This window comes from Psittacula echo (genome assembly GCF_963264785.1).
Source record: "Psittacula echo genome assembly, chromosome: 1".
Lineage (NCBI taxonomy): Eukaryota > Metazoa > Chordata > Aves > Psittaciformes > Psittacidae > Psittacula > Psittacula echo.
This window is the reverse complement of record NC_137735.1, coordinates 10942802-10969392: the sequence shown is the minus strand read 5'-3', so window position 1 is coordinate 10969392 and position 26591 is coordinate 10942802. Positions and strand designations below refer to the sequence as shown.

The following is a 26591-nucleotide window of genomic DNA, read 5'->3' as shown; positions in this document are numbered from 1 at the left end:
ATTATAGATCTGTTCCATTGCCACTACAAAATGGTGGTGCCAGGTGCAAGTATTAATTTTATTAAAAACTGAACTGGAATGTATATACTCTCAAACATAACCAAAAGCCATATATATTCTATGTAGGAATGAGACTAAACCCCATTTCACAGACATTGTGTTACTTTTAAATTTTGTCAAGTTGATGCTCTATGACAGTAGAAAAGGACTATAAAGTCTGATGAAGGTAAGCCACTTCTCCTCCATTTCATTCATATTGGGAGAGTGAACAGCTTGGCTAGCTATCCCTCTCCTTTAATTGACCTCTTTTCAGTTTTTTCATCCCTGGGTCAATATTAGCTACTAAATGCATAGCAAGGCAACATATATTATTTAACGCCAAATTAGTCGCCAAAGCACCCTCACTTGCTGGCAGGGACAATTAGATTTGCTGGTCAGAAGCAATAAGGGAGAGAGAACCAGCTCTGAAACCCTACTGGAGTGGTGAACAGGTTATATACTTTACATTTGACAGCCCATTTCAATATGTGAAACTGAGATTTCATTGTAGTTTTTTGCATGTTCATTAAAAGGCCTTGGAATAATCTGAGTATATAAAACAAACTGAGAATATAAACAGTATATTCCTCTGGGCCCTGTAGATGAAAGCAAAAACAGCAGTGGAAAATTAGCACACATAGCCTGTCACAAGATGCAAGAGCTTCTCATTTTCTCTAGCTATTTTTAAGAGCCTGATGTACAACACATTTCCAGTGTGGTCTTGCCTCCACTAAATTAAGCCATGGTTTTCTTACCATTTTTATTGAGAGGAGCACCCCAACTCTCCTTCAGAAAACACTTCATCAGGAGAGACTCTTTCTAATCCATTTGACTTACTTTGGTATCATAAACCCATGGATTTGCTACATGTGTTCCTCAGCTTCCAAACAGACCTGTGAGGGTTAGAGTGATCTAACGAAGTCTGATGATAACACTTCACCAAAACATAGCTTCAGTGTGAAATGCTGCAGGTTTAAAAGTGCATGCTTTTCAGAAGTTCCCAGGGCCTCTCCCCAGATTGCTTTCACTTACAATGTTTCTTGGTGTTTGCTTACAGTGATCTCTGTCCGGATTTATGGTGGAAGGTGCTTTCAGCTCATCAAGTACTGTCCCCTGTCACCATCCTAAGTAGCCCTTTCATAATACAAAGCTAGTGAATTCAACAGAAAACATGAGAATCTATCGATCATGGTATCTGACCCAGGGCAAAAGATTATACAATAAAGGGACAAGTAGACATATTAGGGACATTTCCCCATTGATTGAGATCAGAATCCAGTGATATGGTAAAGGGGGCTGATGTCCTAACTGTACCTGCCATCTGCTATTCCTGATAGTGATGCTTATAGATTCTCTGTCTCTCTTGAGATATGCAAATGTCTAAGAGATCGAGTTTCTGTTATGGGGAAACTTCATTAAAGGTGGGATTTGTCTTAATGACTAAGTTGCTGCTCTTACTTATTTTTAAACTATTTTGTGCTTCTAAACCAGAAATCTTCTTTTCAATAAAATGTTATTTCAAGGTAAAATTCATCTAGCAAAAACCACCATGTGAACATTAAGAAACAGTATCTGTAAGCTACTTAATATGAAGATATAACTATATTTTCCATGTACTTTTTCACAGATTTTATGATGCAATCCATAAATTCACGATGCTAAACATACTTCTTTTTTAACTTAAGTGCTGTCTTCTCATCTATTTTGCCTGGATCTCAATTGTACAACTTTTACCACATGGTTATTAAAAGCTTGCTGACATGAGGATATATAAACTAGTGCTGTTCTCCTTATCCATTAAAAAGTCAGGTTTAGGAGTCTGGGGAAGCAGACACATATGTGAAGTAATTATCTAATAGTGGAAATTGAATGCAGATATTCAGTTACAAATCCACAAATTACAAGCTCTTTTAAAAACATATGCACATCCTACCACACAACATTTCCTACAGAGTAATTAGAGCTCTTTGCATCTATAATTTCACATTAACGACTTTCTAAGCAAACACTGAAATTACACGGTAACATACCATAACGGCTCCAGACTGGTTCACTTGTGTTGTACAAAAAGGCAGAGATAACTTATGTCACTGCATGCGTCAGAGAAGTTTTCAAACAATCCTACATGTACAAAATCTTACAGACTGCCACAAATAAAACTCTTAAGCATTTAGTATTTTTCAGTGTTCTACTATACACATAAAACACATATCTGAAAATACATGAACATCAGTTCTATACTCAGCTAATAACTAGGAATCAGTGTAAAGATCTGGCAGATTTGGGGAGAAGAGCCAGGAAAGCTGATCCAGATTCAATCAAGTGCTTCATCAATTGCTAGGATGCCATCCCTACCTGAGAAGATCCATGCTGGTTCAATGATATAAATCCAATAGAAGATAACCATGAAGAACTTCCCAGTTGTTCTTTCATATAGATGTATCCTTTATGAAGGTCATACTACTGACCTCTGTAAATCTGAGTGTGAATGTAATGAAAAACTCAAAAACTGTGGGGAAAGTATGCGTTGCTTAATAAGTTGTCATTTCTCCCTGTATAATGATTCACAAACAACTGATGAAAAACTTTTGGGCAAACTTGGTGGGGTCTGCTCCAACCAGACCAGCTCAGGCACCACCATCCCAAAGGACACATATGACTGCAGTAGACTGTGGAGAGCAAAATCCAGACATGGGTCTGTACAGTGAGGTCTTTACACAAACCTCTGCCACTGCCTTTGTCCTTAAACCCACCCATCGATTCTGGTCTGACACAACAGCCCATTGTCCTGGTAGACTCATAATTTGTATCTCATCTATTGGGTTGCTAACTGCAGATATGGCTCTTGATCCTCTGACCACAGACCTGCTTGTAAAGCAGCCTCCGTTGCCCACTAGGTCCCAAAAGGCTCACAGCTGGGCAACCGAATAATAATCTGTTACCTGCTGCCCTGATTCAGCCCTCTTCAGAGCTCCCTTCAGGCATGTCTGTGTCTTCCTCTCCTGCTTTGTGCCTTCTAGGTTACTGCAGATTGTCTGATCTTGCAGACTTCCTTTGCTTGTATATTCTCAATTGCTTTTTGTGCAAAATAACTTGATGTTGATGACACATCTGTGAACATTGCGCTGTTTCACACTGGACATTCCTTCACATTTCATTTTTCTTGGAATGTCTGGTAATGTTTTCTGGTCTCTGATGAATTTTATACAAAGACTAGTACCAGTGTAATTGATTTCTTGAGAGCAGAGAAGAGGCAGATATGATCATCCCCTCTGTGCACTGATGATATTGCAATCACCATTTCCACTTCAGAACACACTGTCTTCTGTAGAGTTAAATTCTTCTCTGAAAGAAAAGGCTTCCTGCTTTTAGGGGCAGAGCATTCCCAGGTACTACAACACAGCATGGGACACAAGGTAAGTAATCTTGCTACTATCCTATTTGGTGGCCTTTGTTTTTGGTAATAGATGGTGTCCAGATTTTCATTTTAAGACATTTATGTGCAAGCTGTACTTTAAAGTGACAGATGAACCTTGGCAACCACTTCTTATGATGTAAAACTGTGTTCAACATCAGTGTTGAGGCAGATGTAGATGCATGGAGTAATGAGTTACATTCTTTTCCAAGGCTCTCCAGTAAATCCATACCTTATTTTTTCAATACAGTTACTATTTCAAATCATATCTAAGAGGATATTACTACTTCACGAACTTTAAAGAGGAAAATATTTAAGGACTCAATCTGACAAATTCAACTCTAAGTCAAACACATTGTTGTGCCTTTTCTGTGATGCTGTGATGAATTATCTTGCTTAAATTTGATTAATCTTGCCCAGGTTCAAAGGAGTCTCCCCTGGGAGGTAAGGCTATGACTCCTCTTCCTTTGCCTAATTGTGATGTAAATCTATGGCAGCTTCCTTGCAGCACATGAAAGATTACTGAATTTGGGCGTAACACTGCAAGCCTTCCTGTAGGAAGATGGAGCCCTATTTTTGCTTATGAGCATACAAAAGGGGTGGTAAGTTCAACCTTTTTCTAAAAAAAGGGAAAGGGAAAACAAGCTACCATTTCAAACCAATCAAATAGTTAAACAGCAAATCCAGGAGCAGGGAAGAAGCAAGTGAGTTTTATCAAGTAGATCAACCCCTGGGAGGGCCAAACAGCTACGATGAGTAACTTTTCTCTCTATATTCTGTACCGTACCTTCCCCTCACATTCTAGACATGAGCCTCAGCCTGATTATGAGCAAAAGTCCAAAGAGCAGGGGAGCTGACAAGAAGGGCTGGCACAACGTCCTTGTCCTGGTCCATAAAGATGTCTGCATACATGGTGATCAGAGAACAGCAAAGCAAAACAAAACAGTAGCAAGTGTCTGGATGAGCCACCTGATCAGGAAACTCCAGGAGGAAAAACAGTCCTAAGAGAGTTTTGTAAAACCTTCCAGCAGTGAAGTGAGAAGTTAAAAGACTTATTCTCCAGCAGAAATAATTGGAAAATCTGCCACATGCAGCGTGATTGATCATCCAAATCCCAAGGAATTTTAAGTCACAGATGAGATGAAAATCAAGTTTCAGCCATGTGGGGCTTTTACAAAGAGACAGAGTGTTTTTTTAAACCCTTGCATTGCACTGTTTAATGAGCAATGAGTTTATGTATGTATCCAGCTGCTTTTCATATATATTTTCCTCTTGATAAAGGTTGTGTTTGATCATGATCTTTCTTTTGGAAGACTCAAGTGCCAGGTCTTAGCCATATTTGTCTTTTTCTATTCAGTTTGTAGAGCATTGTGAGCCAGCCTGTCATCACGTACATGCCATGTTAACAAAGGTAGGGAATCTAACTATTCTTCTGAAAAAAAAACCACAAAACCCAACAATCTGCATCACTGCATAATTATGATATTTTACTAAGCATCACTTAAATATGGAAGCACAAAGTGTCTTTCACCCGCTTCTCACCTAGCCTCAATATCACTTTTCATGGTGTCAAATGCTAACAGAACATTGAAAAATCTCGGCTCCAGCACTGCTTGGGGTCTGGTTTTAGTTTGGTTTTGTTGGGTTTTTTTCTTCTCAAATTGTTTGGAAGTGCTCACAGAGGGGGGTTTTGTTTAGTTTTGTTGTGGTTTGTTTTGGTTTTAGAAATATCCCATCAATAGATTAGCCAGTGCTAATCCCCTGCTGTACGGTGGCGAGTAGCCATCTCTTCTTGTAAGAAGGAGCAATTTATAATTGCAGATGCAATTGGTTTAAGCCAAAAAGAAATGTCAGGAATATTCAGTGTGAGCATCACTGACTGCTCAGCTGGGACTCCTGATACATCCTGAACTCGGTTATCTTCAGAGAAAGCCACCCGGCCACTGGCTGTGTTGCACCCAGTAGCAACAGTTAGGTTAATATTTTTGGCCAATGATTTCAAAACAAGCATTTATCTCTTTCTGAGAAACGAATATTTCGGCATCTGATTAACTTTCCTAGCTCCCGGACGTTTCAGGCATTCATTATCATTAATTCCTAAGGATAGTAACTTTGGAGTTGATCGGCAGCAAGTTGTGAATTCGCACTATGCACTGCATCTACGGCATGCAGAACATCTATTTCTGTTGGTTTTATTATAAAATAAGTCACTCCTTTTGGGGGAGTCGTATTTTCTTTGCCTCTGTAACTGCAGCAACAGCTCGGACCTCAAATTGACAAAATAGAAGAATAAGGCTGAAAATGGTTTGATAAATGCAGTAAGAAGTGGATTAATTGCCGAAGAGCGACAGTTTATATAAAACATTTCACCATGTAGAGGTCTGAGGCTGCCGTAATGTAGAAAGGCAGTTTCTTTAAATGAGTTTTAGTTCCATGACAAAGAACTAAAGAAAGTGGCCTTAGTGTTTAGCTGTGGCATCTGATCAAACTTCCATTGGTAGGAATTTTGAAAAGCCAGATTTACCTCTATCGGTATTGATTAATCTGGTGGGGTTAACCGAGTTAGGGTGTGTCGACACTGGAAATAACAACCAAAGGGAGGTTTCGATGTAGATTATCAATTATGAAAAATAGGCAGACACGAACCACGAACCCTTAGACATAAAGACATCGACACTTATCTGTGCCTCCAACTGGTTTCAGCCACAGAGTAACTAGCGGATTCAGAGGATCTAACATCTTAATTAAGAAGTAATCTTAATTATTATTATAAAGTCAGATTGAAAAAGAAGGGTCGTTGTGTGATGCAAACCCTTAATTCGTCGAATGCACCTTCCCGGGAGCTAAAACCGGGGAAAGCTGAGCTGTGAAGCGCGCCCGGCAGCTCCCCTTCAGCGTGTCCACTTCGTTATGCTGCCCTTGTAACATCCCCTGTAGTATTAATTTTCCAGGGCGAGGGCACCCTGTGAGACTCTGCTCCTTGACGCTAACTCGAGACCAGTTATAAAGCGGGAGGGGAAGTCAAACGACGCTCCCACATCAGCGCAGCCGTTAGAAAACCCCACAGAGCCGCCGAAGCCACTTCCCAGGGCTCGGCGGGAGCCGGAAGGGCCTCGGCACCTGCTGCCTCGGCACCGGCTCTCGACTGCTCGGCACCCCGAGGCGCCCGGGACCGTCCCGTCCCCGCTGCGGGGAACCGCAACGGGGTCCTCTTGCCCACCGCTCGGAAGGGGGCCATTGCACACCTGCGTTAACTGCCCTCGGAGAGACAAACTGGAGGGGAGTGGGAATAGAGAAGAAAATCCCTTCTCCAGCCGATACACCCGACAAGTTGCCCGTTGTCCCACGCACGGGTTAATTTCGTAATGGCACCATTGAGTTTTTAAGCTTTATTTTTAAAATAAAAACCATCTATGCACTCTAGGAGTTACCTTTCGTTTGATACTCCCCAATAGTAATAGTATGGAAAAGGCATGCGTTTCATCTTTATGAGAAGGTTTATTTCCAGCCTTTGAATATAAAGCGTGTGAACTTGGAAACCAAAGAACGACAAAAGCGCTTGGAGATCTACAGGGGAAAAATAATCTTTCCTCTAGGATAGCAGATAAAATTGTCCTACGAGATTTCGGGGTGCGGGGGGAGCACAAGAAGTATGAGACAGCTTGTATTGTTCTGCAAAAAAACATCAGACGAGCCACAGTTTCAGAAGCAGTTAGCACAGAAATTGTGAAGACAGCTTTGATTTCCTCTGGAGGGGAAAAAATAAATCAGAGCCACAGTTTAAGAACGAGATCTAAGAAAAGGTGTTTACAATTTGATAATGTCAAAGACGGAGAGGAGTTAATCAGAGGGATATCAGAAATGGCGAGTTTGAACTGATGGAACACATGGCGGCCTTCACTTTTACAAGCTGTATTAAAAGTGACTCGGCTCACGCTACAGAGGTGGCCACGGCGCTGGGGCAGCCTCGGGGACACCGATCCCGTGGTCTGAGCAGGACGTCAGCTCCCCGGAATACAGGCACGAGATAATTTGGGAGAGAGGGAGATAGAACACATCCCCGTTTCTTTGGTGGCTCCGTGTTTACTCTTCCGTCTTGACCATAGAAAAAGCTCTGCAAGAACCAGGGCGGGCTGGCAGCGCCTTTTCAGGCTTTACCGACTTGCCGGCAGCCCACGAACACCCGTGGGACAAGGCACGGCTGCCGCCGGCTGTGGCCAAAGCGGACACCCCACCGACACGGCGAGGGCATAAATAACACCGGGACGGCCCCCATCAAGAGGAAAGTCGGGGGCCTAGAGAGAGGCTATACGTCCCCGTCCACCAGGCTGAAGTGTTTGCCGGGCCCGGGAAGGCAGAGGTAGGGGATGGCGCTTCCCGGGTAAAGCAGGGGGAAGGGCAGCGGCAGCAAGCAACGGCTGAGCAAGGGGCTGTCCTTGTAAAGGGCCGGGAAGGAGAGAGCAGCCGTGGCGGCGGGGGACGGCGGCTCCACGGGGGGCTCAGCCAGGCTCGAGCCCTCGGGCTCGGCCGACATCTGTCTCTTGAGCTTGTTGCGGCGGTTCTGGAACCAGATCTTCACCTGGGTCTCGGTGAGGTGCAGCGAGGCTGCCAGCCCGGCCCGCTCCGAGCTGCTCAGGTAGCGCTTCACGTCGAAGGTGGACTCCAACTGAAAGACCTGGCTCTTGGAGAAGATGGTCCGAGTCTTCTTCCTGCCTCCCGCCGCTGGCGACCTGCCGCTCTCCCCGCCGCAGACCCCGGCCTCCCGCGGTGACGGCTGCGGGGCCCCGTGCATCCCCTCTGTGGGGAGCGGGGAGCCCATCCCGCCGCCACCCTCCACCTCCGGGCTGAGGCCGCGGTTTGTCCCTTCGTCCCCGAGCTGGCGGGGCTCGCTGCCTGCAACGACAAAGCACAGCATCAGCTCCCGCCTCCGCCCGCACCCGCGCCCCACATGCACAGCCCGACTGAGGGCTGGGGAGAGGGGATGGAGCCGAAGGGTGAGGTGGGGCAAGGAGGGCAGGGTGTTGCCGGGAGCTGGGTCTCGTCCCCCCACTTCAAAGGGGAGAGGAAGGCTTAGGAGCCTTCAGTAAGGATCTATGGAAATCTCTTTGCCAGCTGCATGCAAAGTCAGGGGCTCCTGGACACGGGACAAATAGCCAAGGAGGCCGGGAGCGGGTAAAACACCCTAGAAAAGCCCCTGGGAGCAGGTTGGTGCGTGTGCCGGTGCCATCTCCGCCTGTCCGTCCGCAGAGCCCCGGTTCCTCCTCCGGCGGCTGCGTGAACACCGAGGCTGCGTGTGTGTGAGTGCGCGTGGCTGCGTGTGCGCGGTGCCAGCCCTGCCGCGCTTGAGAGGCCGGGCTGCGACCCGACGTGTGAGACAGCCTGCGGCGGGCTGCCGGTTCTGTACCCGAGTTGCTGGAGCCTTTACTGGAGTCTTGCTCTGCAGGCCCCTCTTCTTCCTCCTCCTCCGGCAGCGCGCAGCGCGCTCTGCCGTGCTGCCGGGCCGGGCGAGGGGGTCCGACCTGCAGGATACTGTCGATGCTGAAGGCCGGCGGAGCGGCCGGGACCGGCGGTGGGGCTGGGCGGCTGCCCCCGAGCTGCACCATGGCGTGCCGAGCGGCAGCCAAGCCGTGCCGAGCCGTGTCGCACGACTGGCTGAGGCGGGAGGGCAGCAGCGGCAGCCGGGGCGGAGGGAAGGCTGGGGCGGTGGAAGGGAGGAGGAGTCGGGGCGGCGGAGGGAGGGGAGGGAGCTAGAGGCTGCCAAAGGGCTGAGGACAGGGGGAGCGGTGCAGGGGAGGGAGAGGGGTTGAGCATGCGGCAAGGAAGAGAGGGAGCGAAGAGGGGAAAGCAGAAAGAGCTGAAGGGAAGCGGGAAGGGAGGAATGAGAGGAACAAGCCGAGGTGCCCCTTTTCTTGCCCCGAAAGGGCGGCCAGAGCAGGGCAGGGCTGGCTGCCCTCCTGCCAGGACCGTCAGTGTTGGGATAGAAGGAAGGCAGAGTCAGGCCCAAGAGAGCCCACGGGAAAGGCAAGGAGGAGGTGGGATAGCAAGATGGAGATTTCTGGATGGAAGGAGAAGAATGGAGGTGAGGACTAGAAATGAGAGTAAGGATGGGGTGGAGTGCGGCAAGGAAAAGCAGCGGTGGCGGTGAGAGAGAGAAAGTGGGAAAAAGGAAGCTGGGAGCCGGCGAATCCCTTTCGTGTGTTTGTACAGCATCTCCACGACCCCTGACAATCTGCTGGGAGCATTTGCTGCAGATTATGATGCCATTGTAAAGAGGTGGGGGGCCCTTGGGAAGGGCAATTCACACAGCCTGAGTCTCTTCCCTGTGGTCCTTCCACCTGCAGACCTTCAGCCGAGGATGCAGTTTCCCTGAGAAGAAAGGAATCCGCTTTCCTTCCAAGGAACCCCGTGGTGTCAGACCACCCCGAAATCCACACACGTACACACGACCGTGGCTCTACAGAGCCCTTCTGTAGTTTTCAAAAGCTAAAAGTTGCATGAGACCCAGCACTTGGTACGGGATAATGAGCAGGAGGGTTGCACCTTGCGGGATATCTTTGAGGGATGGAGAAGCGTTCGCCTGTGGGACCTGGGGAAGGGTGGGTCTGTTTCTCCGTATAACAGAGAACTTTTTGTCCTCATCACTTATAAGCATTGGAACGTTTTAAAACCCATTTGCACGACTCAAGATCCAGCGACTCTAGAGTTACCATCCGTTCTGGATCGCAGGGAACCCCCTCCCTCCCTGCGACCATGTGTAAAGACAGGAAAATGTTTCCAACCGACTTTTAAGAGGCCTTTTAGTCCTATTCTCGAGGTTTCCACTACGAAAACTGCTGAGGGCAAGCGAGAAGCCCTTGAAAAACAGTTGACAATAGAAGTGCTGACAGGCTCTTAAATATTGTGATGCCAGAGATTCTGCTAGCTAAAATCAGGGCATCTTAAGGCGTTAATCTTCAACGCGCTGGTACATGAGAAAGAGGGTTTCAGCTCTTTTTCACGAAATTTGTTTCACTTTATAAGTGCACTCAGATGTTAGTGCAGCCATCTTCTGGAAAGCTGTACGGTTTCCACCAGGTGGAATATGTGTGTGTATGTATATATATATATATGTATATATATATATATGTCTTCCATTGACACGATTATTGGCCAAAGGCCTGAACTTGTTACAATCTCCTGTACTGGTGGTTCTGATGGAGCAAAAAAAAAAAAAAATAGAGAAAGCGACAGGGCGAGGGAAGGGACGGGGAACTGTGGTACAAAATGTGAAGAAGGAGCTGGAAATATGAGTTAGGAAATTCCATGTGAGATGGTATAATTTGGGGCACTTGGGTGCCAGGTAGGGTCGGTCTTTGCCTTGCGCTCCTGTCTAGGCCTCCTCTCCCGCTGTTTTGGGGCGGAGCACGTCCCAGGTGCCCACATCTCTTCTTGCTGCAAGCCGTTTCCCTTTAAGTCTAGCAGAAATCCATCTTTTAAAAAATCCAAAGCATTGACTCAGTGTGTTTTCCTAGAAGACATTTTCTTGGAAGAAAAATGAAAACTTGAAGAAGGCAGAAAATAAGAAGGAAATTGAAGAAGACATAAGTTTCAACGCCCAATTTTTTCACCGTAGCCCACTCCACACCCTGAACAGTCCTAGCCCAGCACTTGGAGACTCCGTTCTCTAACAGTCCGCCAGGAAAGGCTGCTCTCCTTTCCTAGCCCCATTTGGCCGCTGTACAAATTCAGTTTTGTGTTTCCTGACAAACCCTGCCCAGCGAGGAAACACCCTACAGTCCTGGTCTCCCCAGCCACTGGGGAAAGATCAAATCAATTCAGTGTCAACAAGAGTAGCCTCCGGGGTACCCCCTGCAGCAAGTCCTACAAGCCAGACCCGTACCGGGCTCCTCATGCCCTCCCCTAGTGTCCTTCCTTATCTTGAGGAAGGGTTTAAGGACCTGGCTTCGCATGTTTACCTGACAGCCCCAGCCCAGCGTATCTTGCAACACCCAACCAACCAACCGCCTACAAAGTGCACCCCTACGGAGGGTGTCTCCCCTCTTGGGTCCGCTCCAGACCCCCAGCAACTCCTCCGAGCTGCATTTGTCCCAAAACTGATGGGGACTGACGGTGTCCGACGGAGTGGGAGACCTTGGCAGAAACCAGAGGTTTTGCCAGGTGAATGGTTCATCCCAGATCGGCCAAGGGCGGCTTTGCCTGGGCTCTCCGAGCACTGGTTGAACCAGAAAGGGCGGTCTCGCTGCCAGAGAGGGGTCCCCCCCGCAACACTGCTGCGCACGATCGCTGTTCACTCCCAAAGAGGACATTCCGAAACCCCGTCGGTTAAAAGTAACAACTTTCCTTACAATGCGTGCGCATTTCCCGACACTGGTACTTTTTAATCCCGCGTTTCATTTGTATTTTATCCGGGTGGAATCTTGTCGCCTGGGACATGTCACGACATGGAGGCCGGTACCGCGGAGCAGCAGCACAGGAAAAGCGACCCTTTTTCTCTGAATAATGTATTCCTATATTAGAAGCTAATATCATGCTGAGTGGAAACCTTTTACCTAGGAAAAGCTTTTTACCAGAAATCACCCAGCAGACGTATCTTCATTTCCATTTTAGCTCAGAGCACAGAAAGTTTCCTGTTCCAAATCTAAATCTGATGGAAATGAAATCTGATTAGATTCCCCAGAAACGCCAAAGAGTCCGGGCTCGCTTGGCTTACGGAACCGAGCTTGGTTTATCCCTCTATTTACTCGAGGGTAACATGGGCCCTTTCCGGATCTCAGATCCCTTTGCAAGCAAGACTCCGGTCTTTGCGCCTTCCTCTCGGCTCTTCCGGCAGGTGGGCCCAGAACAGAAGCGCTGTCTGAAAAGTTCATGAAGATAATCAAATGGCTTTGATCCCTGAAACAAACCTGATTTGGGAGTTCGCCATTAGCTGGATATAGCCTATTGCTATGGTGTGGTCCTCTCCTGGCTGTCGTCCCCTCCTGGCGCCAGTCAGGACAGAGGGGACATCTGTCGTCGGGCATCGGGGGAAGAGAAAAGGGTTTCACAGAGGGGAAAGCAGCTCTCCCTCGGACCCGGAAGAAGGCAGTTACAAATGTCGCACACAAACAGGCTTTTCAGGGAGTTGGGTGCACTAAGCTGAACCCTTCCACCCAGAGGTGCGGGACAGAGCCTGTGAGGTGACCCTAGGAGAGAGCGTCCCTGCCCGAAACCTTCTGTTCCCCTCTGAGGGCAGGTCAAAGTCCTCGGCCAAATCGCCTCCATGTAACCCCTGTGCTCGACACCAGAGACGTGCGGGAAAAATCCTAAAGGGGATTTGCGAATAAAGTTACTAATTCTCGGCTTTTCAGTAGATGTGAGTTGCTTAAAGGGAAGGGAGAGGAGAAGAGAGGAGAGGAAAGAGGAAAAAAAAAAAGAAAAAAAGGAAAGGAAAAAGAAAGAGAAAAAGAAAAAGAAAAAAGAGAAAGAAAAAGAAAAAGAAAAAGAAAAAGAAAAAGAAAAAGAAAAAGAAAAAGAAAAAGAAAAAGAAAAGAAAAAGGAAAAGAAGAGAAGAAAAGAAAAGAAAAGAAAAGAAAAGAAAAGAAAAGAAAAGAAAAGAAAAGAAAAGAAAAGAAAAGAAAAGAAAAGAAAAGAAAAGAAAAGAAAAAAGGAAAAGAAAAAAATTTTTAGTTGCACATCTAGATTTCCATTAATATCTTTTTTTGACATTCCTGTATCTCACCACATAGAAATTATAACGTAGGATCCTTAAGAAGAGTTGAGAAAATCAAGGCAGGTAAATGAAACATTAAGACACCCGCCACAAAGTTATATTCATCGGCAATGGGACAGGAAATGTACGAGAATTGCCTGGATCTTATTTGACTGAGAACACTAAATGCTGCGAGCCCGCCGAAGCCTGGAGCGAGTCTCTCCCGATCGATGGCGAGAGCCGGGCGGGGGCAGAGCCAGGCTGCCCCAAGGTAATGTAGCATAAGAGAAAGGGGGGAGGCATCGATCCAAATAAATTGTTCAACAGTGGAGCCAGCGCGCACCTATGAGATTTATCAAGTATTGATTTGCATGAATATTTTAGACCCGTGTCTACGAGAAAAGTTATAGGCCAGCTTAAGCCGGTGAGCAATATACCATTTGCAAAGTAGCCATTTAACAAGGTGCTTTGCAGCATATCGATTATTTTCATTTAAAGTGTAATTAATAGTAACATCTTACGGCATCTACACCAGGAGTTTATTCCAGAAGTTCAGTTCGGACCCGAGTTTGATTTTCGTTTGCTTTGCTTAAAATGAAAAGAAAATAAACCTTTTCACTAATTATTTTTAATAGCGTCCCATAAACAAAAGTTATCTTTGTGAGCAGTCTGGCAAGGTTCTCCTTTGCCTCGCCTCTGGAGTGCCATCTAGCTAAGCTGTTGTAACAACATTCATTAAATAAATGTCAACAGACAAGGATTTATGCTGCATAATAATATTACAGCTGTACTGTAACTGGATTTATTTTAAAGCTATTCTGAGGTTGCTTTGATCTATAAAGCAGCAACGTATGTCTCTATATGTCGCAAACAGCCTTTGCGAAACTACTTCGAGCTTAACAGTCCGCCAACATTTTTCTTCTAGCATTCTGTGAGCAGAGGGATTACAATGTGTGATTCTTATTTCTTTCATTTGTTTGATAGAGAATATGCAAGGGGAAGAAAACTGCCAGGAATCTGTTGTCCTGATTTGAGGAGGGGGCTTGGGACTTGGTGGGGGGTTTTGCCTGTTGAAATTGTCAGTACACATACTTCAGGAACTATGGCTGCTGCTGGCTGTTCCTCTGCATCCTGCAGAAATTTCTTGCCAGCAGATACAAGTGTCATTAAAAAAACCTACGAGGTAAAGAAACCTGAGGAGTATATGCTTCTACTTTCAGCACATACTTTTAATAAGCCACCACAAAGCACTTTCTGCAGGTACAGAATAAGGCGTAAGTAAGCACTTTTTCTTAGATGAATTCATGTCTTGCACCTTTTAATATTTTACTATGATCATAAGTTACAAGTACAGTGTATGAAAAAAATCTGTTTATTGGTATAATCAGAACGTCTTTAAAAAACAAACTAATGTCAAAACACATTTTAAAAATCCGATTGATCATTGAGCCCTGCCAGTTCCTTAACTCCAAGAAAAGAATATTTAGTAGAATCAGAAGTATAATAATCTCATATGTTACTCCAAAGAAAAGGCATGTGGAGAGTGGCAGGCATGTTAAGTTTCGCGTTGCATTACAATCTACTCTGATATGACTGTAGTGAGTCAGGATTTTGTTCCAGTAGGTAATGCTGGGGGATTTGGGGAGCTGGATATGACTTGGGAAACGCTCTAGCAGCTTTCTCCCAGGGGCAGCCAGACTGTGAAGGGTATCGAGTCAAAGGGTTGAGCCCCGAGAAAAATATCGCCCCGGGTCCTCTCCTCTGCGCGTAGAAAGGCTGAAGCCCTCCCGGGGCCCCGTCACCCCCAGCCCCGCCGCGTCCCAGTCCTTCTTACACCACTCAGGGCCGGGCTGGAGAAGGACTCGCCCCGAAAGCGGGGATATGCAAAGAAAAGAGCTGGCGAAGATCTCCCGGAGTGAGACGAGGATTTCGTAGTAGTTGGGAAAATAAAAACAATTAAAGCCCCCAAAACAACAACTTCCAGAAACGCGGCTCAAATCGAAACGAGCATCCCGGCAAGTTAGCATTTTTCTCAGGAACCCGGCATATCTAGATATATTTCATTCTCGAGTGCTTCTGGGGCTTCCGGCATCCTTAATTAGCTGTGGAGACTGATGTCCAGAGCCGCGTTTCAGGCCAAAGAGGAAAAAAGGAAAAAAAAGAGGAAAAAAAAAGGGAGGGAGGGGGAAGGAGACGTTGGAGATGTTGTAATCCGCCCCTGCCCGTTCTGCTCAGGTTTCGTATCAAAGCTGAAGCTCCACTGCATCTCGACGATCTATTTCATACCAAAAAAACCGTGAGATTGCTCCAAATACAATGTCAAGCGTAGGAAACAGCAAAGATTAGACGCTTTTCTTTCACTGGAGGCAGGTCCGCCCTCATGTACCCCGGTAGATCCAGCACCCAGCTCTCCCTGCGGGGACGCCGAGTGCTCCGAGCTGGTCGCTTCAATTACACCTGATTATGCCCTAAAACGCAGGATCAAAGCTTGACCTTCCACCAAAGCTGTATTTTATAAGGTCATTTCCCCCTTAATATTTGGAAAATGAAATTCAAGCCTTTATAAACAATGATGGATCGGATATTCATTTTAGCAGTGGGGTAGAGAGGGGGAAACGAAACAATTATTAAAGGAAACAAAATAGAGTGGCATGCTTAATACTTCATATAATATCACATTACAGGTTAGCTTGCATAACTAGCCATACAGCTCCCCAGTCTATCCCCACCTGATTATTTTTCTTTCCTTCCTTTTTAATTACCAGCGCGAACTATTAATCGATTACACAAACCGTTAAGAGACGGACAAGCCGAGGTGCGCTTCCTTCAGCCTCCTCAGGAGTCGGAAATGTGGCAAACCCACTGGTAAAATACAGTATGTTGAATTATACGTGTATATATGTTTTAACCGTGTATTTTAGCCGATAGTTTGAAAGGGAAATATAAACTAAGACAAAGAAATCAAATCCTCACAGCTCGGGCTTCATCGAATTCATTCCAACAATTTGCCTTCAAGTTGTTTCAAATCAAAAAGCCTCCAGCGGGAAGAAGCAGGGGGCATTAGCACATGCTGGGGTATCGATCGGGTGAAAATCAGAGTAACAATGGAAAGGGGGGATGCTCTGTACGGATTAAGTAGCTAAAACAAAGGGCCCTGGAGAAGCTGCTGGAGGCAGATCCGCTGAGTCCCCGCTCTGCACGGAGCGAGCAGCCAGGGCGCCGGGGACAAGGAAAGGCTTCCCTGCAGGAGCGCTGGCCTTGGGCAGAGGAGGACCTGAGGAAGGTCGCTTAGAGGGGAGAAAGGCGAACTTCGCCGTCCCTGGGTCCCCGGCCGATCCCTACATTCGTCTCAGGCTCGGCAGCTCTGCGGAAAGCGGGGAGGAAGAGTTTAGGGGACTGCGGGCCACACGGAAAACGCCGGTCGGTATCAGCCCGGGGCTGAGGCGGCGGGGAGGGCTTGACCGCTGCCACGGGGCTGCATTTTCTTTGGATGCGCAGCAGGGAAAGCCCCGCGGAGTCGCTCCCGGTTCATGGCTTGGTCCTCGTAGTCGTTTCTGTTTCCTCTGGCTGCTGCGAGTCGCTCCGAGTTTATTCCAAAAGTAAGTTTATTGCACGTTAAAAAAAAAAAAAAAAGAAAAAAGAAAAAAAGAAAAAAAAAGAAAGAAAAAGAAAATCAAAAAAAACCAGAAAATCGGGAAAGGTGTGAGTGGGGAATGAAAATTCCGGGGTGGAATAGGGGTGGAGCTGAGAGCCGGGGGAGGGGGAGACGGTCACAGGTGGGCTCTCAAACGAGTCCTGTCATCTGCGATCGTAAGAACGGAATGGAGGCGGCGGGGAAGGTGCCCAGGGGGTAGCTGACGCCGCTGGAGAAGCCCACCAAGGGGGGCGACATATGGGGCAGGGGAAAGCCCAAGGCGCTCGCCGGCGAGTTCTCGTGGTACAAAATGGGGACCCGCACTATCCTTTGGGCGGCGTGGGAGAGGTTGGCCGCCTCCAGGTCGGCGGCCAGTTGCCGCTTCCACTTGTTACGGCGGTTCTGGAACCAGATCTTCACCTGGGTCTCGGTGAGGTGCAGCGAGGCCGCTAGCCCAGCCCGTTCCGAGCTGCTCAGGTAGCGCTTCACGTCGAAGGTGGACTCTAGCTGGAAGACCTGGCTGCGGCTGAACACCGTGCGCGTCTTCTTCTTGCGCCCGGCGGCGCGTTGCTCCGGCTCTCCCGGCTCCTCTCCGCGCTCCTCCTCCTCCTCTTCGCGGCCGCTCAGGCCCGGCTGTCCTCCCGCCGGGCCCCGCACCGCCGCCCGTCCGCCTCTGCTCGCCCGCTCTGCCGGTTCTTCGGGTAGCTCAGGAGAGTCCCGGTCGCTGGCTGAGGAGAAAGACAGAGAGTAAGAGGTGGAGCTGCTGCTCCGGGCAGCGGGGGGAGAGGGAGAGCATCGCCCGGCCCCTACCCCGCTCACCAGCGCGGCTGCGGAGAAAGCGGGGCCGGGGCCGGCCCGCCGGCAAGGGATCTTACCGCTGCTGCTTCTCCTGGGATAACCCCTCGAGTGTTTGTGTACACACACGAGCCTACATACTTACATAGAAACACCTAGATGGTGTTTCATGTATGTATACGTATCCTCAGCTATGTACACACTCCCATATGTGCGTATGTGTAGACACTGCAAAGTGTATGCATGTATTTTCACTCGGATCTGAGTACATGTTTGCTACACAAAATACAAGTGTACGTGTGTATATATACACACACGTATATATTCAGAGAAGTATGTACATACACACATTATCTAAATAGATGTATGTACTTTTTATATCTGTATGTACACATATGAATACACATGAGCTTTAATTTATATACACGCATGTATATATTTACACACAGATATGGCATAAATATATTCACGCACATGTGTACACCCATATACTTACACGTACATACATAAGTATATTGCTGTGTGTAGAAGGGGCAAGTATAGGAGAACATGTGTGTATATAAAGAGAGGTTAAAAAGAAGTATTTTCCCTTCACGTTATTCTGAACTTGATAAACCAAATGATCGGGTCAGATACTCTAATACCGGGACGTTGCCTCCCTGAGGAATTTCCAGCATTGCGCTCTCCATTTGCAATTTCAAAGGAGATAAAAAATCCTATTCTTTCTAGAACAAGAGAAAATCATAACAGGAAAAAAAAAAAAAAGGCAAAAAGTTAAAGCAGCTGTTTCTAGAATAGATTTCTGTTTCTAGATGTAGCTTTGAGAGAAATTAAAAATATTAATAAACCTATATCTGTGAAAACAAATTTACTGGATTACAAATCACGCCTCTTTTCCTTATTGAGCAATCCTGAGAACCCTAAAGGCTCGTACAGGATCATAGAGACGCGTGGAAGGGTAATATTTTTTCTATCAGGATAAAAATAACCAGCCGATGGCAGCCCATAAACTTTTTCAGATGCTAATTTTGCCCCCCGAGCCCAGGATCTTCCTCCAGCTCCCTTTCCAGCGGGGTTCCCGCAGCCTGCCCCTGCCCCAGCCGCTCTGATGGAGGAGGGCAGCGCAGGGCCAAGCCCGACGGCTCCCCTGGCTGCCCAAATTCCTGTTCCACATCTTTTTGGCGTGATGTGGCACCAAAAAATCAATATATATACAATACATACATATATATATATATATAAAAACTAAACAGACACTTCTCTTAAAAAAATAAGAAAGAAAAAGAGATGGAGGGGAGAAAAGAAACCCCCTGAGCCAGCACACGACCACTGTTTATATTTTGGGCGGCTGGGCGGAGGCTCCAGGTACCGCACACACAAGGAGCGTTTCCGGAGATTTGCCCGCAGAGCCAGGGCGAGGGCTGCGGACTTTCCACGCATCCTACTCCGCGCCTGCCAGCGGGGCGGGGGAGGGGGCAGCGGGACTGGACACCTCGGGGGAGAAGAGACATCCCCTCCCCATCCCCAACCGGGCCTGGCCATCAAGGGTAGGAAAAGGCGGCTTACTGTCGGGGCTGGCGCAGCCCAGGAACGCGGCGTGCGCTCGGCGGTACCAGCCGACGGCGGCGTCACGGAGGGGGCAGCCCGGGGCGCCGAGGCGGAGCGGGGAGCGCGGCCCGCAGCGCGGAGCTCCGCGGGGACCACCGCCCGCAGCCGCCCGCCGAGCCCCGCGGCCCGCCGCGCTCTCTGTGCCCAGTAGGTCCTCGATGAAGAAGGACGAGACGCGGGCGGAGGTGGAGCCGGCGTTTTCCGTGGCTTCGTCCGGCATGGTAGGAGAGGAGTGCGGGAGGGGGGGTCCCGTCTCAGCCGGCGGCTGGCTCCTCGGCGCGCCGCTGCCCAGCCGCCGTCTCCCGCCTCTGCCTAGCCCCGTGGATGCTCTCCTGGTATAAAAGGTTTTTTTTCCGGAGTAATCATTTCAGATCGCGGTTTGCCATCATTTCCTGCAAGCTAGGAGGGGAGGGGGGAGGGGGAGGAGGGGAAGGGAACGGGGAAGGAAAAAAAAAGAAAAAGCAGCCCGACAACCCATCGGAGGCGCCAGATTCTGCGCGAAAACGCTAATAACGAAATAAAAATGTCACGCGAGTTAAACGCTGGGCGCGAGAGGGGGAATCCTGGGATGGGCGGAGCACCGAGGCCAAGGGTGGGGGGGTGCGCGGGGGATGCGCGGAGCGCGGCGGGACCGATGCGTGAGAGTGTGAGGGTGAGTGTGCGTGTGCGGTGCGGGGGGTGCGCGCGCCGCCGTGGGGCTGTCACTCACGAGCTCCTTATTTAGGTCAATTAGGGAGCAAATCCCGGAGCCGGGAAGGGCGGCAGTGTTTAGGGGGGAGTAAAGGGAAGGCTCGGCCGCTCCACGTTCTGGCTCTTCCATTGGCTGTAGAAGGCTCAGCGAGCAGCCCAGCTGGCCAATCCGCGCCGCGGACACCGCCGTTATATTAATATCATTAATAATAATGATCCCCTCTGCCACCCCCTGCCAAGCGCTTCCATGTTCGCGGCGGCGGCGATGGACGGGGGAGATGCGCCCTCCGCCGCTCGCAGAACCCGGCAGCCGCCGCTGCTGAGCGGTGTGTTTCCCTCCGCCCAGAGACCCTGGGTTGAGGCTCTTGAACCTGGGGAGGGAGGTCAATGGAGCAGGAGTATCCGCGGCCGCGGACTGTCCCGCCGGTGGAGGGGAGGGTGTCCGGTCCAGGAGGGAGGGGAAATCTCGGCTACAGCGTATCCCGAGGCCCGGTTGGTGACATTTAACCTTCTACTTTATATATATGCATATATATACATATATATGTACTTTCTTATATATGTGTATATTATGCCTGTATAGTTTATTCTAAAAGAGCCAGCCCCTCCCATCGAAGCCGGGTCCGTTCACTAAGCCCGGGCAGGAGGCAGCGGCTCTGCACTGCCCGCTCCAGCACCGAGCCCAAGGTTTCTGGTGTTACCTCTCCGAATCCCCACCTTTTTTATTATTATTTCTACTGTAATTCTACCTCACGAAAAGCCAAAAGCCGCTCTCTGCCTGTCCCCTTTTCCCGAGACTTCTGGATCCGCCCGCCTCGACACAGGCACCCCCAGCAATCCCACAAATCTCCCCCTCGCTGCAGGGCGCTGGAGCAGGAGAGTTCTCCTCTGCCTTTTTCCTTGGGACCAGGCAAGTCAGGTTTGTAGAGGGGCGAGTGGATCCAGAGTGCACGCCGAAGACCCGTAGAGGTTTGGGTGAGTACACAGATGTCATTGCGATGTCCGTTTGCAGGTCAGCTTTTTCCTCCCGCCCTGCTCTTCCTCCTCTGCCGGGATACCCTTACCTGTTCCCCTTTATGGAACTCCTGGGGAAACACCTTTTTCCCAAGCCCCACCTCCCCTTTCCCTCTGGAGCGAGGGTACTTGCTGCCTAGCGGGAGTGTCCGGTGGGGCCAGGGCGCAGCCCGGTGCGGAGCCGGTGCCCCCGGTGCGAAGTGGTCGTTTCCTTTGCCGATTGGCAGTGGGGACCTCTGAGGTCAGGGCCTATTTAGGAAAGGGAGGAAAAAAAGACATTTTAAATATGTATATGTAAATAAATAAGTAGAGGGAACAGGAATAATTCCACTTCCAAAGACTCGAGAAAGGTGTAAACAGAGCTCCGAAAGGGACTCTGGAAAAGCAGGAGTATAGGGCGGCATGTTTTGGCTTTCGGTCTTACCTGGGAAGAGCCCTACGGTAGTCCGGTGAGTTGCAAACGGAGGGGAAGGGCATTTGTCACTTGTTGCACAGGAGCGGTGTTAACAAACATCGCTTTCATGCTCTGCGCACCTTGGTGCGTGTTGCTGGGTAGGAAATACGAGTTTGACCGAGATGTCTTCAGCATCCATAAACCATCAACTCTGTTTGACTGACAGACTCATAAAATAGATACGGGCTTTCCGGAATAAAGGGGAAAACGTGGACCCTGGTTACTTCCATACATTCTATATGCAATGTGCAAGTGATACGTGTGTATTCCATACCCATGTTTTATAAAGCGTTCTTATAGTGTGGGCATTCAACTTATGTCATATTTTTTGCTTTACACTTAGAAATAGTATAATAAAATCAATAAAAGTAAATTTGCTCTTGTTTTTCTTTCTCGGTATTTCTTTAGGATAACGTATAACTGTCTGGGTGCAGTAATGCAAAACAGTGTTTGTGCAAAGTCATGTACACTCAGGCATATTTCTGAAACGCCAAATCAGGATAATTCTATACCTGCAAATACATGTACGTACATGTTCGCGTGCACGGGATATTATTTAAAGCTTGTAGTTATAAACATAACGTGCCTTTTACATTGTTACAGTGACTTGACACTAACACTTATTACTCTCTGTGAGGAGGAGGAGGAACAGGGAGCTTGTTTACTGGGTGTCTCCCCACCACCACCCAGCAGTGCTCCGTGTAGGGAGCAGAAAAAGCAGCCGGGGATGGTATTTTCCTAATTCAGTGTCAGAAATACACCCCTGGCTCCTGTCCTAACTCCTTTTGGTGTCACTTACCAGGCAGTAAAGCTGCTTGGGGGAGTTCCTTGCGCCGAGGACATCGCCAACCCCCCCAGGGCATCCCCAGCCGGGCTTGGGCCGTTCCGGCAGGACCTCTCCTTCCCCCACCGCCTTCTTTCCCACAGCCGCCTCTTTGCGGCATGGGAAACCTCTGCTTTTTGCAGGCAGTTGAGTGGAGAGGCTTTCGGTGGGCATCCAGCTCCTGCCTGCTTCCGCGGGTCAAAAAGGAGCAACGGTGGTTTTGACACCAGATTTAGACTGAGGGTTGCGGGCCCCTTTTTTTTTCCCGTCTCAGGTTCTGTTTCTTTTCCGGATATATGTTTTTATCCGAAGCTCTATAGACACCTCTAGATCCGGCCAAATCTGGGAGGGGCTGGAGCTCCGGGGAGCTGCTGATGGGGTCTTTCCCGCTGAGCAGCTCTGGCTCCCAGACTGTGTCGACCACTGGCCTGGGATGCCCGTGGGATAGCCCACCTCACCACCTCCGACGCCTCCCGAGCCCTTGGCAGTGTTTGCTCAGCGAAGGTGCATGGCACGGGATGGGGATTTGGGGCCGGGCTCCGGGGGGAATCAGCAGACTGAGGGCCGAAAACGTGTCCGTGGGTGTGACAAGAGCTGCGGTGAAGCCGGGCCGGCTGCTCCCGCAGCTGTTCTCACACCTCCCGCACGGAGCAGGCAAGCCTGCAATGTGAATGCAATTACCCTGCTGGTGTCTGATGTCTCCCCTGGCTCCCCCCTCACCAGCACTGCCTCGATGTGTCGTAAACTGGAAGCGAAATGAAAGACGGGCTTGAGCGCTCTGTGCCTAACCTCTGCTCCTCCGCACCGACGGGCCCCCAGGCTCTGGGAGCCTCATCTCTGCGGGACGCGTTTAACCCCTCTTGCAATGGGCAGCGGGGGGGCTCTGGGCAGGGGAATCGCCTCTCCCCTCTCCACAAGGAAACAACGGTCCCGAACAGATCACTCAGTTCCTGCCACCCTTCTAAAAGATCCCACGACAGCGCTGCGGGTAAGGAAATTCTTGGCCATCATCTGCCACTGGTTGATATTTTGAGATATATAGATATTTATGTATATACTTGTAAATAAAACCAAATTTTCAGCCAGGTTCGGTTTAGTTGTAAAAATAAACCATGTAAAGACCGTATTCTCATCTTCAGTAAACAGTCGGGAGCCAGATGCAAAGCAGATGCAAAGCTGCGTTTGGGTTTGGGGTCCAAGGCTCCTTCAGAGGAGCAAAGGTGGCGGTGGGACGGTTTGGTACCTACTGAAAAAACGAACATAAAAAAATCAGCAAGAAGATATTTCAAATCCTTTAAACCTCTGTGTAACATCTTCCTTCTCCTCGCGGGGAGGGCTGGGTGAAAGGGTCCGCTCAGCTCCCGGAGCAGCCGCCCAAACCTCTCCCGCCGGGGCTCCTCTCATCCCTGCATGGAACTTGCCAGGTCTCTGCTAGGGGTCCGCTGCCCTCAGAAAGTCGCAGGGCAGGACCCGGGGTAGGGTAGACACATCCCCCTGGGACAGGAGGAGGGGACGTTTCAGAGGATGTCCCGCACAGCACCTACTTCCAGCCTCGGTGAGGGTCTCTGCCTATCTTATGGGGGTACCCCATTTTGGGTGGCCTTTCCTGCAGGGAACCTGCAAAGGACAAGGGCAACACGGCAGTGGGAACCACTTTTTTCTTCAGGTAGAAAGCCCTAAGCCACTTCAAATATGGGTTAGATAGCATTTGAATGCAGCAAAACTTCGTGTAATACATTTTTAAATTTGCAGCAAATTTGACAGGTCCCCAAGGATGGCAAAACAGAAACTGATAACTATGGTTTGGGGTTGTTTGTTTGTTTGGGTTTTTTCCCCAGTAAATTATCTCTATAAACACAACCCTACTCTATTCTTCACCACCAGTGATACTGGCAGAGAACTTTTTTCCCTTTCAAGGACGCTGCACGCTGATTCCCATGGATGTATTCATTATTCACAGATAGTCACTAAGTGCTTTGGATGGAAACTTCCAGCCTGTAGCGTGTCCTAACTGTCCGTTATGCTTGTTTATTGCTTGTTATACGTGTCATACAATTGGGAGCATGAATCGCACCCCTAAGTGCTGTTTCCTTGCTAAGTGAGGGGTATTTAAACCCATGATAAATTACGAAACTGAGGAATATCCTTGGGTATGTGAATATATTAATGAATTAAACACTTTGAGAAAGATTTTGGGGAATACCTATTCCAGTGAGTTAAAATTCCAGAGCCCTTTCAGAAATACTTATAAATTGTGTGACTGGAGATGGATCATCAGCAAATCAAATTATATGTTTAAGAAAAGGTAGTCCCCACTGAAATGAGCTAACAATTACAATACACTCCTGTTTTAAAGTGACTATTCCAGAAAGGTCTTTGGCATTGATTTCCTTACACAATTTTAACATGATTGTGGAGGGGGTTTTTGTATGTACAGTGAGAGAATGTGTGGTTTTATTGGTACTGGTTAGGGTCAGCCACAGGAGAATTTTGGAGGTCATGTGAAATAGGTGCCAATAAAGCTTTTATTATTTTTAAACAGACAAAAGGGCATTATGGAAAGAGATCCTTACCAGGCCTAACCATGGATATTTTTTTCTGTCAACAATCAAGTTGGAAAATATGGAGAGACAGTAAAAACCAGTGATTTTTCAGAGTTGAATATTAACCTATTATCCATAGGAATTTTGGAATTATTTTCCCTCAGAAAATGAAGTTCTCCTGAAATGAAACACTGCACACAACTCTTGATTTTGTCTAAAACAAAAAAAAATCTAGGGAAAAAATATATTGCACTATCACAACAGAATATAACTGCTTAAATAGCGTTTAGCAGTTGATTTTTTGTGTTATGTAAGATAAGAAAATCGAACTATTTTTTAATTAGGAAGATAGATTTTATCTCCAGTCTATATGTACCTACAATTCGAACCTGAAGATATTCTGCCAGAACATGAAGTTAAGGATTCCAAATTAAAGTTTTATCAAGATGCTGTTTCCTTCCCTCATCCAATCTTGAATTCTTTCAGGGGAGCACTAAATCATTGTCAAGGAGTGTAACGATATTTTGCATGTGTTGGTACATCGGATTCTTAGATCAAACTTCTAAAACAGTTGGAGCTTAGTACACTTAGTAAAAACCTCATACCCTCTTAATTCTGGTTGACTCAGGAGTTTTAGATTAATTCCAGGACAGGGCCAAATTCAATCAAAGAAAGTATTAAGAACTTCCAGTACAAAACATCCTTTGTATTTTTACAGTCGTGTAAAAGGAAAATTGATGCATAGATCAAAGTTAGCCCCGAAATAATATTGGGGTAAGAATTATACTAGCTTTTGTACTTTGATAGTAAAATGATTCAAACTGTGTGCATTATGAGAGAAAAGTTCAAGAAAACTTGTAAAAATTACATGGAGCTTTATTATATTAAAAAATCACCTATATTTGTGAGTTACATTAATGAGAAGCAAGTGAGCTCTGCATAGATAAAAACCAGCATCTCATTTCCACTGACTCGTAATTTATTTATCATAAAAGAGGACAAGATATCAAGCTTTAAAACTGCCATTAGATCAAATATTTTTCACTGTCATGTGAAAATTATACTTCGGCAAATCCTGTTTGAGTGAGGGATATAAATTCCACCTCCCAACCCTCTGTCACTAATGATTTATATACAAATGTAAAAGCATGATTTTATTTTAGTCAGTGCAGAAATAATTTATATAAATCTATGAGCAGTTAATGTGAGTCATTAAAATCTTGGGATGAATGTAATTTTCAAATGGTTCTGCAATGCATTATAAATGGTTTTGCAATGCTCCAGCATATGTGTAGATAGATATCTGGAGATATATACAGTTACATACATATGAATATCTTTATTATGATATACAAGAATTACATTTGCATGAAAGTAGTGTTGAAATGCCTTTAGAAAGGACTGGACCTAGTCAAAATTAATACTGTAATGAACTCAGATCCTAATGCAAATCAATGGAAACCCCAAATGCATTCAGTTTCTTGTTGTGAATTATTTTGTGATCAAATCTGATTAGCCCTAGAAAACCCTGAAGCAGTAGGAAGGCTGGGTCAAACACTGAGTGAACTCCGTGGTAAAGCTCTGCTTTCCCTTGGCAAGCAGCACTGAGATGTGCTATCTTCCCCAGGATCTCAGTGGGGCTCGGCAGGAAACCCAACCATATCAGCTCCTTCTCATAAGATTCCCCTTTGACTTCACAAACTCCTTGAGTTGTGTTAGGGCAGCATGAGCCAGTTCCCACAGTAATTCCTCATGAAACCTGAATACCACAGCCCACATTCTGCCTTTGAGAGGACATGGGAAGTCAACCCAGAAATTTGCACAGGCCTCTGGCTATGAATAATAAAATCTACACTGCAGTTACCTGAAATTGGAGCAATAAGTGGAC

At 47.5% G+C, this 26591-nt stretch overlaps 2 protein-coding genes across 2 annotated transcripts; both read right to left on the bottom strand.

Annotated features, from left to right (window-relative positions):
• Positions 1 to 7760: 7760 nt before the first annotated feature.
• LOC308229049 (homeobox protein HMX2-like) lies at positions 7761 to 9057 on the bottom strand (the record flags this gene model as incomplete). Its single annotated transcript, XM_080632819.1, has 2 exons — positions 7761 to 8347; positions 8859 to 9057. The coding sequence occupies 2 exons, from the start codon at positions 9055 to 9057 to the stop codon at positions 7761 to 7763; spliced, it is 786 nt and encodes a 261-aa protein (XP_080488945.1).
• A 7869-nt stretch (positions 9058 to 16926) lies between these two features.
• On the bottom strand, positions 16927 to 19399 carry LOC308227841 (homeobox protein HMX1-like; the record flags this gene model as incomplete). The annotated part of the gene is made up of 2 exons (XM_080630728.1): positions 16927 to 17504; positions 19138 to 19399. 2 exons carry the CDS (start codon positions 19397 to 19399, stop codon positions 16927 to 16929), a joined length of 840 nt encoding a protein of 279 aa, XP_080486854.1.
• Between the last annotated feature and the right edge of the window lie 7192 nt (positions 19400 to 26591).